This window comes from Equus caballus, chromosome 15, assembly GCF_041296265.1.
Source record: "Equus caballus isolate H_3958 breed thoroughbred chromosome 15, TB-T2T, whole genome shotgun sequence".
Classification (NCBI taxonomy): domain Eukaryota; kingdom Metazoa; phylum Chordata; class Mammalia; order Perissodactyla; family Equidae; genus Equus; species Equus caballus.
Window position 1 is genome coordinate 74957221 of NC_091698.1, and position 17085 is coordinate 74974305.

At 42.9% G+C, this 17085-nt stretch overlaps 1 protein-coding gene across 1 annotated transcript in view; it reads right to left on the reverse strand.

The window, feature by feature from the left end:
- The window catches only part of GALM (galactose mutarotase), a 52614-nt gene extending 36492 nt beyond the window's left edge, over window positions 1-16122 (reverse strand). The window contains exons 1-3 of the mRNA XM_001500603.5: window positions 15673-16122; window positions 7844-7998; window positions 3379-3585 (exon numbers count right to left, since the gene is read on the reverse strand). Coding sequence (XP_001500653.2) covers window positions 3379-3585; window positions 7844-7998; window positions 15673-16120 — 810 coding nt within the window. The 5' untranslated portion in view covers window positions 16121-16122. The remainder of the gene's footprint in view (window positions 1-3378; window positions 3586-7843; window positions 7999-15672) is intronic.
- Window positions 16123-17085: the final 963 nt, after the last annotated feature.

The window sequence follows — 17085 nt, forward strand, 5'->3', positions numbered from 1 at the left end:
TGTTTGTTTTTTAGCACTAGGGCAGGAAGAAAACGATTCAATAAGAAAATCACACACCAAATAAACTGAGTCTGAGATGTTAGGAAGAAGCCTGGGAGAAGAAGGAAAGGAACGTTGCTTAGGCACCCACTCTCTCCCTGGTCGTCGGGTCACTAACCGGCACTAACATTCCTTCATTATCGAGAAGCAGGCTTCATTTTATGACTCTTCTGAACCGGAATAATGCAATGATCTCCACTGGTGGAATATTACTGTTGGATTCATTTCCTTTCCAGGCTGATGAAAACTTGGCAAGAAATGCTGATTCACAAACAGAATTTGAGGCCCATCTCTGAGTTCAGTGTTTATTTTGGTTAACTTTGTTTGGCTGCAACTGGTTTGTGACATTAACCATTTATAGAGCTCATTGTGGCTTGCATGGGGCTTTAAAGACTTTTTTGTGCATTGCCACTACCACTGCCTTAATTCAGCTCTTATCACCTCTAGTAGGATATAACAGACACTATTGGTTACTACTCAAAACCCATATCAACTTCTTTATCAGTGCCCTCCCTTTCCCCTGGCAGAACACTGACTTGTTGATTTATCCTATGCAGAGGCCATATATTCAGGGAAAGGACCCCTTCCCTGGCCCCAAAGGACAAATTTTGATTGGTCCAAGCTAATCATGGTGGTCTAATTCCCTTGCTGGTGATTGGGTTAGGCAGGGCATAAGACACACTTCTGGCCAATGAAATGTGAGCGAAAGTCTGCTGGGGGAGCTTCTGGGAAAAGTTTTGCTTGTTCTTAAAAATGGAACATGAGAGATGTGAAAAAAGGAATAGATCCTTTTTTCTCTCTGGATATGACTATACGAAGAGGTGATTCCTGGAGCTTTGTGGCAACCATCTTGTGACCATGAGGGGACAAGCCTGAAGACAAAAGACAAAACATTGAAGAAGCAGAATGAAAAGAAGGAAGAACCTGGGTGCTTGATGACACACCTACCCACATACCATACATACAAGAACCACATCTCAAAACTCCCCCAGGCCTGCTTTCATAGCTCTTTAAGTAAAGTTTCAATAAAAAAAAATTTTCCCAGTTTTATGTTAGATAAAGGAGGAACAGCCAAAAAAAACCCAACCAACCTGCAACCTACATACCTTTTCCATTCTTTGAAAAAGAGTTCTCCCTTCCTCCCCAGGCCTCCAACACTCAAACTTAGAAGTGATGAGTCAAAGTCTGGCCCCAAGTAGAACAGAAATACTGTTCATTAAGTTTAAAAAACAAATAAAAGAAAGAAAATATATAAGATGAGCTGACTACTTTAAAGATCAAGTTTTGAGCTAATTCCCTGAGGAGAGTTTAAGACATATGATAATGCTTTTCTAGGTAGGGCAAGAGATGTTCTGAAAATACAGAGACCCCTTGACCCCAGGCCTAGTGACTCTCCATCCATTCTTAAAGATTTTATTTTTCCTTTTTCTCCCCAAAGCCCCCTGGTACATAGTTGTGTATTTTTCAGTTGTGGGCCCTTCTAGTTGTAGCATGTGCAATGCCCCCTCAGGATGGCTTGATGAGTAGTGCGATGTCCGCGCCCAGGATTTGAACTGGCAAAACCCTGGGCCGCGGAAGCGGAGCGCGAGGATCCAACCACTCAGCCACGCGGCCAGCCCCTCTCCATCCATTCTTACTTGAGTGCTCCAAAAGGTTGGTGGGCCCCGCACACACTCAGCCCTGAAGCTAGAGGCTGTAGATTTGGCTTCTCTTACTGAGGCAGCATATAGAAGGGAGTTGACACTGACCACCCTTCTGGGTGGGGTCTGTGATATGGGAAACTATTCAGCCTCTGGAAAGAAATTCAGAAATTTCTGTCACTCCAGGTCCCTATAGAATTGGAACGGTGGAAAATTCTGGTCAGGAGAGTCCTCCTGCCAAGTGAATGGAAAGAGCTTTAGTGAAGCTTACATTTCCATTTTGTCTCCTTCATTGGAACACAACGGCAGGGGTAAGACTTCACGCAGGATTTCTACTTCTATTTCTGAATCTATTCCTTTAGACCACCACCCCGGTAATAAAATAGAATGTCCTAAGTATACAAAAATGTGGAAAATAGTGAGAAAATCAGCGTGATCTACTACTTATATACAACCATTAATATTTTGTCCTATTTATGTCAAGTTTCTTTCTGAACTTATGTTAAAAAGTAAGGTCTTGGGGCTGGCCCCATGCCAAGTGGTTAAGTTCATACGCTCAGCTTTGGCGGGCGGGGTTTCACCAGTTCGATCCCGGGCATGGACACGGCACCGCTTGTCAAGCCACACTGAGGCAGCGTCCCACATGCCACAAATAAAAGGACTCACAACTGAAAAAAAAAATACAACTATGTACCGGGGGAATTGGGGGAGAAAAAGCAGAAAAAAAAAAAAGAAGATTGGCAACAGTTGTTAGCTCAGGTGCCAATCTTTAGAAAAAAAAAAAAAAGTAAGGTCTTTTATGCACATTACTGAAGAGGCTCTTATGGCTGGGCAGGTTTGTTTTTGTTTTTGTTTTTTGGTTTGTCTTTAAGATCTCAAGAGGGATGGCAGAAGTTTCTGAAGATAAGGAAGTGAAGAGCCATCTTTCTTATTTTTAAAGGGAGAAGCTTGGAAATTATATAAGAATCAATTACCTCATGCTATTTAAAAAGATCTCAGAAAAAAATCAGCAAACTCCTAAAAGACTATAAAAATGAAAGATATTACTAGTTGGCTATGAACATCATCTTGTGGTAGGAAATCATGCCAAAGTGATTCAAGTATCAATGATGAGTTCAGAAGAGGAGGAAGTAATAGATATAATCTACAGAATTTAGCTAAGCTTTTCATTTGGTCTTATATAATAGCCTCCTCAACAAGCTAAGACATTACCATAGGAGGGAATGAGGTAGTTTGGGGGGACTACCTAAAGGGGGTTGTCACTTTCTCTTCACTACTCTTAGGGTGGGCTGCACAGTGGGAGCATCGAAAGGGGCTGGCCAAGCACATTTCCAAAGATCCAAGGGTGGAAAGTGCCTTAATTGGAAGTAATTTTTTGGAAGTAGGAGTGGAATAGTGGAAGCAAATGTAAGCACATGTTACAGTTAGATGAGAGGGAGTTCTTAAAATAGCTAGTTTCTTGTCTGAGCATATGGGAAATAGATAATTCTCTTGGCAGTCCAATGTACTCATTCTATCTTTCTCTATAACTCCCATTTATTGAGTACCTACTATGAGCCAGATGCTTTGCTGGGAACTGTTTCTCATCACGGGGGCGACCCCACCGCCAGACTCATTCCATGCTGGGTTGGTCTCTCCACTATGCCCCCAGGTCATTCCACAAAGCACACCACAGGAGAGCAGAGGTAAGTTCACTTACCTGGCCGGCCAGGTTGAAATAAGAATGGTTGGTCAGATTGACCGGTGTGGTCTGACTGGCCTGGGCTCGATAGTTGACCACCAGCTCCCCGCCATCCAGGGTATATGTCACCCAGACTTTTAACTCTCCAGGGTAACCTTCCTCACCATCTGGACTGACCCGAGAGAACTGGACACCATTTGACAGCACTTGAGGCATCCAGAGGACCTAGAAAAGTGTTTTCAAAGCTGTTTAGTCATTCCAATCCCAAGCTAAATGCCACGTTTCAATATTTAAAGACAACTTATTCTAGGAAGAGAAATGATTATACAATCATTAAGGTGTTTGACTAGTAGCTTAGATTTTAATTATTCCAAAATTTTGTTTTATACAGAAAACTCACTTTTGAGAGAAAAAAATCGTTTTCTCTTTACCTACTCACATTCCCCATACTCTTCTTCCCTAAATTTATACGTATGTGTCTACAAGATTTTCTTCTTCCCCTTCTTTGATTTTTTTTTTTTAATCTTAGCATCCCATTCTGACAAATGCCACACAGCAATATCTGCTAATAATATTAAAAAATAACCTTAAAAAATTAGCCCTTCCCTCCTGAGGGCTACTATTTACTAACATTTACAAAAAACACTCTGAGGTTCTCTATGTTCCCTGGGCAGAATTCTAGAGGAATAAGAAGGACGTGTTCCATTAGGAAGAGTTCTAGCCCACAGTCAGGAATCCTGGTCTGGGGGCCAGGGTTCTTCCTAGCTCACTGTGTGACTTTGGGCATCGAACCCTTCCATAAAATAAAGGGGCTGAAAAGTGACCTTGAAGTTTTCTTCTTGTTCTAGAAAATATGATTCTAAGAGTGGCAAGAAAAATACGAAGAAAAGTTTTCTCAAAGAGTTTTTTTGCTTTGGGAAATAGAAATAGGAATCTTGGATTAACAGAGCGGTTCCTCTCAACCTTGCCCTAGAGGCCTCAAGATTACACTTATGGGGAAGGGAAAACCAACATTTATCGAGTGTCCGTTATGAGCCAAGAGACTTTGCTAGAAACTTCACAGACACTATCTGATCTGTCTTAGAGCTGACTAAAGTAGGTACTATTTTCCTCATTTAAAGATGAGACAGCTGAGGCTGTCTCTGGATAAACTACCTGTCCCAGGTCATACAGCTAGTAAGACAGTAGATGTGAACCAAGTGGTCTGATCCCTGAGCCTGTTCCCTTATTCTACACTTTCAGAGGACGAGGTGGCCAGAGACCCCCCAGACCCTTTATGGAGCTCTGGGGTCACTAGTGAAGCGGCCTTTCGCAGACATGAGACCTCCATTTGTTGAGTGCTCACCAGTCACTGACCCGGTGCTTTACGTAAATCATTTTGTATGGCAACGATTTGGTTGAACCAGATATCACCATCCGTGTAGGTCAAAACAGTTGAACATTGGCAATTTCATACAGCTCCAACCAATATTATTACCCCCACTTTACAGTTGAGCAAATTGAGTTCAGTGGAGTTAACATGCCCACTTCTACCTCCCACATTCCAGGGGAGTGGTAGAATCCCTTCATACTTCAGGTCCATCGTTTAAAGGGAAAAACAAATCTTGTTCAAAGTCATACATATAATTAGTGGATTAGGATTCAAACTCAAGCCTGGCAGTCTACACTGTTCCACATCTTAGTTTCAGTGAATGTTTTGTTTGAATCTCCATTTTCAACAGAAGAGTCGAGGCCAAATACTGCCATTCCAAATAGATTTGAAAGAGTATAACTTCTGTGGGCCACAGGAATGGCCTATGAAGCCAGGTTCTGCCCACCCTCTCCTGGCAAGGCCTGGATCTCTCTCACTGACATCGCCTTTGCCAGGAAGGGGAGCCCAGCAGGAATGGAGGTCTCTGCCTTCACCTACAGGGAAAGCAGCTGGTATCTCAAACAAATTCACTGACCTTAGTAAAAGATTAATTTTACACCCTAATTATCTAACAGAAATGTTGAACTTTCAAGAGACTTAAAATATAAAGCCTATATATTGCCACAACTAGAAGGACCCACAACTAAAAATACACAACTATGTACCGGGGGCTTTGGGGAGAAAAAGGAAAAAATAAAATCTTTAAAATATTATATTATAATAGCCTATTATACATGTGATTAAACAAAGAAAAAAGAATCTCCCAAATGGAAAATTTTAGGGACAAAATATTTGAAATATAATGTTCTTTTTCTTTTTTCCATTTCTTTTGAGCAAGATTAGCCCTGAGCTAATATCTGCCACCAATCCTCCTCTTTTTGCTGAGGAAGGCTGGCCCCGAACTAACATCCGTGCCCATATTCCTCTACTTTATACGTGGGACACCTGCCACAGCATGGCTTGCCAAGTGGTGCCATGTCCATACCCGGGATCCGAACCGCCGAACCCCAGGCTGCCAAAGCAGAACGTGCACACTTAACTGCTGCGCCACTGGGCCAGCCTTGAAATAAAATGTTCTTTACTTGCTACCTAGTTTTTCCCCTTTAGAGAAAGAGCACAATGGAAAGATTTTCGTGTAAACCACTTTTATCAGACAAGTATAATTCTGCGGAAAATATAATTCCTATTCATGGGAGGATTTCCCTGACCCTGTAGTTTTCAAATTTCCTGAAAATGTCCAAATTTGTATCTCTAGGCCTACTTAGACCATTTCTAATCCTATCAGGTTATTCAAATTTCATCTTTTAAAAAAATATGTTGATATAAATAGAAAAATACATATCTCCAAACCAACAATTACTCAGTAATTGTTGAGATCAACTATAACTTAAAGTTCACCTGATACTGCTCATGTTACTATATAAAAACGTAGTGTTTAAAAGTTTCTAATGCATCCATGAGAACCTTCCAAGTCTTTCCCCACCCCTCTCTGGGCTGTTGCACAGCCATTCTCTCCAATATCCACTAATTGAATGAAATGCTATCCTATCTTCAAGGGCAGTTCACATCTCACCTCCCCAGTTTCTATAGCACACCAGTGGCATCTATATTAGGGGGCTTGTTTCCTATAACAGTTATTTATGTAAGGGTCTGGCTCCTTCACTATTCTGGAGTCTCAGGAATCCCCACCTTATGCTTTCTGGTTCACAGAAGGGGCTCCGTAGGCACACTGCACTGAAGGATATGTATGCTATCTTGCTATGTTCATACAGGGCATACATGTTAGGCAACACCACAGAAAATACCACAGCTGAATAGAGGGAGCAGGAACAAGGTGCTGTTCTGAGGCTCCGCTGAAGGTCCCCGCCCAAACAGAGCTGAGCCTAACTTCCTCTGGTTGGGGTTTGTCCACGGACCTGGCATGTTCGAGATCCTCTTGCCCTAATACTGCCAGGACTGAGGCTACAGTGTGCCTTCACGCCTCCCTGGTGTGAGGAGTCCAGTCATGGAGGAAAGGGGAACTGACAGGGCAGTCTGATTCTAGGCCAGAGACAGGAAGCTGGTGGGACAGGGGACGCAGAGAGTGACCAAATTCCTTCCACAGGACAGCTGGCAGTAAGAGACCGAGAAGAACACACTGTGATCCTTAACTGCCATACATGTTCCTGTCTTCTCTGGCTCCTCTCTAGGAAATAACCTGAGGGATATAATTTAAAGGAAGGTTAACTACCAAAATTATCTCCCTGGAATTAGACTAGTAAGAGAGTCGCTGGGGGTTAACCCACAGACTCCCCCACAGCTGGGAAGCAGGAGGTCAGGCATTCCTACCTCACGGAGAAGCTGTTTGATCAATTTGCTTTCCTAACCTTGTTTTTCTAGGGATTCACTTGGGGAATGGGAGTTTTAATGTGGAAAGGGGAACTAGGGAGAATCTGAGGTAATTCTGAGGCATGAGGCACTTCAGTGGAAGGGGAGGTTTGGGTGTGGCGCCACACTGCATGGGGAGGGGACTTAACAACAGATACACAAAGGTGTGCTGCACTGGGGGCACCCACGGTGGCTGTGGAGGACACTAGCAGTTGTAGCGCAGGAATGAGGGCTTTGGGTTAGGCAGCCCACCTTAGGAGTGGTGTGACCTTTCCAAGCCTCAGATTTCTCATTTGGTGATTATATGGGTTCTAGTGAGGGTAAGAGATCATATACGCAAATATCTTGTGCAGTAAGTGGTAAGTATTATTTTTGATCCACTTTTCTGTTGTGCCTTAGGTCAACCCTACTCCCTGATCCCAACACTGTGAGAAAGTCATTCCTTGTCCTTCCTAAGTCAAGGGCTGTCAACCTTTCACTCAGGGCTCCTCTGCCTATTACAGTTGGATGAGCTAAGGAAGGATGGGGTCCTGGCACAGGGCCAGTGCCTCTGCTCCCCCGAACCATGGGACAGCCTCTTTCTTGTATCACCTTACCATGCATTTGCTCTCAGGTCAAGGATTGTGCCTGACAAACAGAAAGTATGCTTGAAGGTACTCTGTGAAGTGTGCCAGGTGAGGACTCTGTCCAATGCCCCCAACTCACCTTATCAAACCCTCTGACTCCTCCATGCAGACTGTTGGGCCCGTTGTTAATTGGCAGTTTATACTCCTTCCCATCCAATGTGAATGTTCCTTTGGCAATTCGGTTGGCCACCCTGCCAACCACAGCTCCAAAGTAGGGCTGCTTTTGGAAGTACCCTGCAAAGACATGCGATGACAGCATTTTTTAAAACTTTAAACCAAAGGTTTTGAGGCTCACACTGCTGCCCACCACTCTCTTCTGAGGAAAGCTGTAAGTTGTAACAACATGCGCAAATCCAAGTCCTCATGGAAGCATAGAAAAATGGTGTTCTTTACACATGACCTTTTCTCTTTCCAAAAGTAATTCAGTTCTTTATAAACATTTTTAAGGAACTTTACAAAGCACAAAGAAGAGATTTAAATCATCCTCATCTCATCACTAGAGAGAACCACTGTTAATTTTCTCAAGTACATCCTTCCATCATTTAGTATATGCATATGTGTGCTTTTCTTTTTTTATAAAACTGGGATCTTAGTATACATGCTGCTTTGTAATCTGCTTTTTTTTAGGCCAATCAATTTTCTTAACTGAAAATTATATTTTCTATAGTTTTCAGAGGAATCTTATTCTTCCTTCTCTTTTTATTATTTTTTTGAATCACACAAGTAGTACATGAACATATCCTTTAGAGAGCATTACATAATACACAAGTACATAGAGTAGGCTTGCCAGAGGGAATACAGTTAAATCCGAATTTCAGACAAACAATGAATAAATTTTTAGTATATAAGCATGGGACATACTTACACATAAAAACCATTTGTTTATTTGAAATTCAAATTTAACTGGGCATCCTATATTTTTATTTTGCTAAATCTGACATCCTTAATAAAGCATAAAACATATGAGCCCTCCTCCACCTCTCAACTCCTCTCTTTCCCAGTGATAACCACGGCTAACAGTTTGGCATATACCCTTTCAGTTGTCTTTTTAAAAAATTAACTTCATCCAAGCAAATACACAACTACACAAACACACACATATTCTATATAGAGAATCGTACTATACACACTGGTTTGCAACTTTTCATTTATCAAATGTCTTAAGATCTTTCCATGTGACTACATAGCCATCTACCATATTTCTTTTGACAGCTACATGGCACATTGATGAGCATAAACTCTTGTGGGCTTTTTTGGGGGGGGGGGGTGGCTATAAAAAGCAATGTAGCTAACGTCCCTGTACTTAGAACTTTGTGCACGGGCATATTACAGTACTTTCCTTCTCTTTAAGCTCCTCTCTGCTATAATCTTTTAGTTTAGACTATAATGGTAGAGATTAAGGTTTGGAGGTAGTTTGTTTTTTGTATTGTGACTAAGATTACTTTCCACTCTATTTTTCACTCAGATGCCCTCAGAATTCCATCCCCCTTTCATATGGAACTCTGTATCCATCGCATCTACTGTGGATCAGGAGAGCATGCAATTCGAGAGTATGAACTCTTTTTCACTATGGCTGTAGGGGCTCTCAGGATACGGACCCTGAAGTGATTAGGTGAGTTACAGGTCACAGGTTCCCATTACTCACCTGGTGGGGCATAGTGGAACATGAATCATTCCCTTCCAGGTCTTCCCTGGGTCACTTCCTCGAGAATCTGAAGGTCCTCAGAGTCCTGCCCACAGACGATCAGGAGCTAACACTTACTGAGCACTTCCTAAGTCTCAGCCACTTTCTAAGTGTCTTACATTTAACTCATTCCATCCTCAGAATACTCCTACGAGGCAGACAGTACTATTACCCTCATTTTACAGGTGTGGAAACTGAGGAGAGAAAAGTTAACTATCTTGCCCCAAAACACACAGCTAGCTAGTAGCAGAACCAGGATTTGCATCCAGGCAGTCTGGCTCCTGAGTACATGATCTTGAGCATCGCATTATTTGGCAAGCACAAGGCTTTCTGATTAATTGACCTTACTACCACCTCCTAGCACAGGCCAGCTCCCACCTCTCTCCCCATCCTCCTCTCTTTCTGAAGCTATAGCTTTAAAACCCCCTACACTCGGGAACCAGAAGGGATCCCAAAGGGCCAAACAACCTTTTCTTGGTTCTACTTCATCTGCTTTTGTTTTTGTTTTTAATAGACTTTATTTTTTAGAGCAGTTTAGGTTCACAGCAAAATTGAGCAGAAGGTGCAGAGATTTCCCATATACCACTTACCCCCACACATGCACAGCCTCTCCCGTTATCAACACCGCCCACCAAAGAGGAACTTTTATTATAATTGATGAACCTACATTGATACATCGTTATCACGGACAGCTCATAGTTTACATTAAGGGTCACTCTTGGTGTTGTATATTCTATGGGTTTGGACAAATGCATAATGACATGTGTTCACCACTGTAATATCATACAGAGTATTTCCACCGCCCTAAAATCTTCTGTGCTCTGCCTGTTCATCCCTTCCATCCCCCTAGCCCTGGGAACCACTGATCTTTTTATTGTCTCCATCGATTTGCCTTTTCCAGGATGGCATATAGTTGAAACCATACAGTATGTAGCCTTTTCAGATGGGCTTCTCTCCCTCAGTAATATGCATTTGTTTCCTCCCTATCTTTTTGTGGCTTGATAGCTCATTTCTTTTTAGCACTGCATAATATTCCATCATCTGGATATACCACAGTTTATCATCCATTCCCCTACTGAAGGACACCTTGGTTGCTCTAAGTTTGGCAATTATGAATAAAGCTACTATACACATCCACGTGCAACTTTTTGTGTGGACGTAAGTTTTTAACTCCTTTGAGTAAATACCAAGGGGTGTGATTGATGGATCATATGGTTAGAGTGCTTATTTTGTAAGAAACTACCAAACTGTGTCCCAACGTGGCTGTACCATTTTGCATTCTGACCAGCAATGATGAGAGTTCCTGTTGCTTCACAGCCTTTTCAGCATTTGGTGTTGTCAGTGTTCTGGATTTTGACCATTCTAATGGGTCTCACTGCTGTTTTAATTTGCATTTCCCTGATGACATATAATGTAGAGAATTCATCTGCTTTTCAAGGGCTCGAAAATGTGAAGAAAAGTAAAATTTTTGTTCGAAAATTGTTTAGCTGTATCTATTTTTGACTCCTACCTTGATTCATTCAACAAGGGTACACTGAACCCCTACTCCCTGCCAGCCACATGCTTGGCATTGGGGACAATGACAAATCCAACAGCAAGGCTGCAGCCTCACAGGCTTGCAAGAGATCCTCAGAAAAGACCACTTTCTGGCAACGGTTAATAAGCCCGCAGAGATAAGAAGCACTTGTCCGTCCTCAGTCTAGATGAAGACTTTTTAAGATTAAACCATAAGGACAGCAGAAACCACTGCTCCCAACTGTCTCTGAAAAACTCTTCAGAACAAATGGATTTTATACTATCTTCATACATTACTAGTAAGCTTTTATATCAAATCAGAATTACAAACAGGGACAGACCCCAAATTCTGAATAGGACATGATGGAAAAGCCTGTTTTAAAATCCAGAAAATATTGTTTTCCAGGAAAAAGGGCAAAGTTTCTAGGTCAAGTGATGAAGGCTGATTTAATTAATCTAATCAATTGCTGACGTGGGATAAAGGGTAGAGGAAAAGTCTGTGCCTTTTCCAGGGCAAGGCACTGGCCAGAACATATTAATAAATGTTCAACCATGGGGTATGGCCCTTTCCACGTCTCTAACATCCCAAGGATCTCGGCTATGACACCCACCTTCAACAGCCCAAACCTCAGCCAGAGTGCCCTAAACCCTCAGATAAAATTGCTCACTATTCTCAGTGAAAACCTCTCCACTCTGAATGGCTTTCCTTTGGCTTTCTGAGGAAAACAAACATTACTTTAATTGACAAGCACTTTAAGAAAGCCAAATATTTTATATATTCTTAAATGGCTGCTGGTTGTCCCAGATGAATCTCCACGCCATTTTTGCAGTGTTAACAAAGTGAAATAAAAAGTTCAAGCGGTGTGAGCAAAGATATTTGGTGGCAAAGGAAGAAAAGGAGATAAAAATTATTAATTGTTCACTATAGTCGGACACATCACAGCCGATAGCACATTTAATCATCATTATCCATTTGTTTCAGGTGAGGAAATAAGTCTGGAGAGGTTAAGTAACTTGCCCAAGGTCACACAGCTTTAAGGGACGAAACAGAGACTTAAACCAGGAATCCTCAATGCTCCTACAAGGGCACTCTTGGGCATCTGTAAGATTAAAGTACAGCCTCCAAAGTGGTCCCTTTTCCTCCACCCCCTCTTATGAACTCAGCTTTTCTAAAAGCACTAAGTTTATTTTTTCCATAATGGCTCTCATGCCAGTAATAGCTGGGTGTTGGTGGCAACTGGGGGGAAGATGAAGGGGAAAGAGTCGTATTGATTGTATGGGTAGGTTGTTTATACCTGTGGCTTATAAGCAACTGTTCTCATCACAGTTTTGAAAGAAGTCATGATGCCTACAGATGGGACATGCAGATGAAAAACATTTAAAAATATTTTAAATACACAAAGTGGCAGAAAAACTCACAGGAGGCATTACTGCTTTCTCCGGCCTGTAACTAAAAGATCCGTGTGATTTACCTCTTAGAATTCACCAGAAGAAAGATCTCATTTTCCCAGGGAGAAATTGAACCATTCTGACCTCCGGCCATGGCTACGATCCAAGCTGTTTATATAATCTCTCTGGGAAACTGGAGATAGTTCACGTCTAACCTAGCAGGTACAAAAAGGACCATGTCTCACAAAATTATCCACGCTCAGCTGTTCCCTGTGGCTCACAACATTTTTGGGACATGGTAATGTCAAGATAACATCTTCCTCTGTCACATCTTATTGCTTTAGATTATTTGTCTCAGTTTGTTTATACAATACTTACATATTCAGAATTCTAGAAGACTATACAGTAAAAATTGTCTCCTTCGTATCCCTCTACCCCAGCCACTTGGAGCCCTTTCTTAAAGACAACCACTGTTGTCAACTGCTTACCACGGGGTTTAACATACGAGAATTGAATAAAATAGTAGCAGGGCACCATTTCACACTATTCTGATTGAGACAATTAAGCTTCCTCTTATCACATGTATGAAGTCGTCTGTATTTTTGGCAATAAAGAAATCTACAAAAAACTGAAAGACAGGGGCCAGCCCAGTGGCATAGTGGTTAAGTTCGCGTGCTCTGCCTTGATGGCCTGGGGTTCACAGGTTCAGATCCTGGACGTGGACCTACACATCACTCATCAAGCCATGCTGTGGCAGCATCCTACATAGAAAATAGAGGAAGACTGGCACAGATGTTAGTTCAGGGACAAACTTCCTCAAACAAAAAGAGGAAGATTGGCAACAAATGTTAGCTCAGGGTCAATCTTCCTCACCAAAGAAAACCCAAAAACAAAACTGGAAAGATAGGGCCTTAAAAAGGGAACAAGGGGCCACTTGCAAGAACCTCAAAGACAGCTGAACATATTAGAAAGCGTTACTTGATATTCTGAGGGCTTTTTTTCAACTTCTCTTTTGAAAACAGCTTGCTTTTCTTTTAAAGTAAATAATTAAATTCTCTAAATTAGTATAAGAATGAAAATATGTATCTTGACCCAGCACCTGGAATATTTTAGATGCTTTGATTCAGCCTGGCATTTTGTGAAGCCTGTGATGCATCCTGGTAAGAAAATGCTACTTAACTTTGTCAAGAGATGTTAATAACATGCAGGGCAATACAATACAAGGTAGATCATTGTAATATCACGGGACGTATTTTATTTTCTCTCTTTGAAGAATATTTGGGGATAATTCTTTCACTCACACTTCCACAAGTCATAGACTCAGAAACGATTGTATTAATGCCCTCACAAAATTGACACTTTTGTGCCTATTAAGAAACTAGTGCTTCCCACGTGCCATGCCATCATGGCACACGTTTCATACGATGACTTGTGCTTTAGATCCATGTGACTCTTACATCAGAACCAAAAATAATAACAAGTGAGTGAGTGTGCAGGGGGGAGACAGTTATCTCCTGCATGGTGATAAGGCAGAGATGGAGATAGGGTGATTAAAGCAGGTGCTCACAGCATATCATCTCTGATGTTTTACTGGCTCCAGAATTCTAGGCCATATATCCAATTCTCCTTTGAGTCCACTGGGCAATTTTGTATCAGGCAAACAATTTCTTTGTAATTCTGTTTCAGCTTAGAAAATGGTTATGCTACTAACAGGGAGAGGTGACTCAGAAAAATGATTCTAAAGAATTCTTTTTTGTCACTTGTCAATCACCTTGCCTTCTGACTTTGAAGACAGAAGATATGAACTCCACCCCCAGAAGTCTGAGGGGATGTGGAGAGGAAGGGGAAATGGAGCTGACTTTCCCCACATCACTGCACCTTCCTACCAGTGAGGCTTCTGTATTAGACTCTCTTAAGTTACCAAAGAAATTCTGCAGAAGACTACCCACTTCTCCAAGCCAAGCTGTGGAGGCTCCAAGGCAGATAAAGACAACCAGAAGGCAAGGAATAGGTTCCTTGGGAATAGTCTTATACTAACACTTTTTTTTGCTGAGGAAGATTAGCCCTGAGCCAACATTTGTGCCAGTCTTCCTCTACTTTATCTATGGCTTGCCACAACAACATGGCTGATGAGTGGTGAGTTCCCCACGGGGGATCCCAACCCGTGAACCCGGGGTGGGAGTACGCTGAACTTAACCACTACAGCATGGGGCCAGCCGCTACTAATACATTTTGTTAAGGACATAGGGAGCAAAGTTCAGTCTCCTAAGGGAAAACCGATACTCTCAGTTTTCTGTTAACCTCCAACCATGAGCCATGTTACACATCTAAAGAACCAAACACAAAGATACACCCAAAGGAAAACCTCAAACCTCCCCTCTAGCAGACTCTGTCTATGCCCCTACCACACCAAGCAGAGGGTATTAATTCTCAGTTTCCCTTTGCCAACTTACTTCAGACATCATTTTCTGTCTAGCTACATGGTAGTGCCAAGAGATAGCTAGGTACATTTTCCTTTGCTGCGATCAAACTGCAATTGTAATTACTTATTTATGCAATTATTTGGCTAACATCTAATCCCCCCAGCTAATCTGCAAGCTCCATGAGGGTGGGGACCTTGTCTGCGTCATTGAAGGAGATAATGGAATTAACAGTTTTTGAATGCATGAATTTATGAACTTAATTGCCCACGGATTCTGAGAGAGTAAAAGTCCACCCTAGTTAGGAGTTCTCACTCACAGCCAAGGAGTTGGTCTTCTGCTTTCCGTTCAGCACGTGGTTATCGAGCAGCCAAAGGGTGCAGGGCACTCTACCCCACAGACCAAAGCGGATAAGCTGTCTACACCCACTGAGCCTACTATGGAGAATTTCTGAGACAACCAGACCTCAAAAAGAATCTGATAAGGAAAAACGAAGTAGAAGACAGACGTCTTTGAGTTTCCTTCTCCAGAAAGGGCACGAAGGAAGAGCTGGCAGCCACACCCCCTTCAGCTTGTTTTTTCCTCTACAGCCTCACAAAGATCAGGCAGTTCAAAGATCGCTCCAGGATTGCTGGAGTTTTATCTGACCCTCAAGTGACTTTTTAAATTAATTGAAGTGAAGCCTGAATGGATAACCAGAGGCCAAGTCTTATAGCTGTTTCCATTCATTTCGTCTTTTTCCAAGCACTGGATTGCAACACACTGAGTTAGCCGGATCCAAGCGCTGCTAGTCACAAACTCGGACTTCCCCCCGGTCGCATCACCGCGAGCAGCCCGATCAGGGGCGTGTGCCGGGTGGGCCTGGGGCCCGCCCACAGCCCGGGGCAGAGTTCAACCCACCTTCCAACTCTGCAAAGCCGAGCACCACATCTGAGGCTCTGCCCTGCCTGTCTGTGACCTCCAGGGCCGTGATGGTGCAGCCCCAGGAGATGATGTCCACTTTCAGCAGGTCGGACTGCAGCTGGAACTTCTCCACTGTCCCTGCCCCCAAGGGCAGGTCTCCAAACACTGCTCTCGTCACCGAAACCATGGGGAAAGCTCGGGGTGTGCTGCTGTTCCAGGCCCTTGGAACTTCTGCCGCCAAACCTGGGGCGACAGAAGTTTCCTGGAAAAGAGGCGGGACACGGCTTAGACTCCTCCCCTTCCTTGCGAGGATTAGGAGAGTGACCACTCCTGCAAAAAATATCCTCTGTGGCCTTTCTAAACCATTCCTGCGCCTGAGGGTGACGGGAAGGCAAAATTTCCAGCCTGGCTTGCAGTTCTTTTCTTTAGCTAACCCTGGCTGCATTGCATGTTGGGTATGGTAGTCTTTGGAAGGTGAAATTGCATTTTGGGGCCTGTAGTCTTTCTAGACCCAAGTCCTGAATCTGCAGGATTCTACCCTGTTCTCTGGCGCGTGGTTCTGAGCATGCAATGAGCTGTTCATTAATGTTGGTGGCTGACTTTCAAATAAAATGTTGGAAAATGCAGAGAGCAGAATTAGGGACAATGAAATGGATCTTGGGGAGAAATTCTGGTTTTTAGTTAACTCTTTGACCTGGAGGGAAAAGAAGTACAGAGGCAGTTTTGAGAAGAGGTAAATAATTGCAGCCTTCTCCGCACACTGACTGAAGATCCGTCCTGTTTGTCCCACACAGGGAAGCTCTGCACAGGTTTCTGCAGGAGCCACTGCCCAGAGGCCCTCCTGACTGCAAGCTGGAGCGGCAGCCCAGACAGGTCAGCTGTAGACCCATCAGGGCCTAGTTATAGGGGGGTGACCAGAGACAGCCTCTGACTTTCTTTTCTTCAGGGGATTGGGAAAGGGCCTCAGGTATCTAGCCCTTCTTGTTCCTGCAGTCCAAAGTTTCTTTAAGAAGAGATTAAAGGAGGCACTGGCCCGGTGGCTGAGTGGTTAAAGTTCTGCGTGCTCTGCTTTGGCGACCAGGGGTTCGAGTGTTTGGATCCTGGGCGCAGACCCTCTCCACTCATCAGCCATGCTGTGGAGGCATCCCCCACACAAAAAATAGAGGAAGATTGGCTCAGGGCTAATCTTCCTCAAGCAAAAAAAAGGAAGATTGGCAATGGATGTTAAGTAAGCTCAGGGTGAATATTCCTCACCAAAAAAAAGAAAAAAAGAAAGGATTAAAGGAACAAATATTTACTAAGGTCCTTGTAACTGTTAGGTACTATGCTTTTATTGTCTCCTTTCACAAGGAAAAAAAGGCTTTAAGTACATACTCTCGGGAGAAGAAAGACACCGAGATCATTGAGACG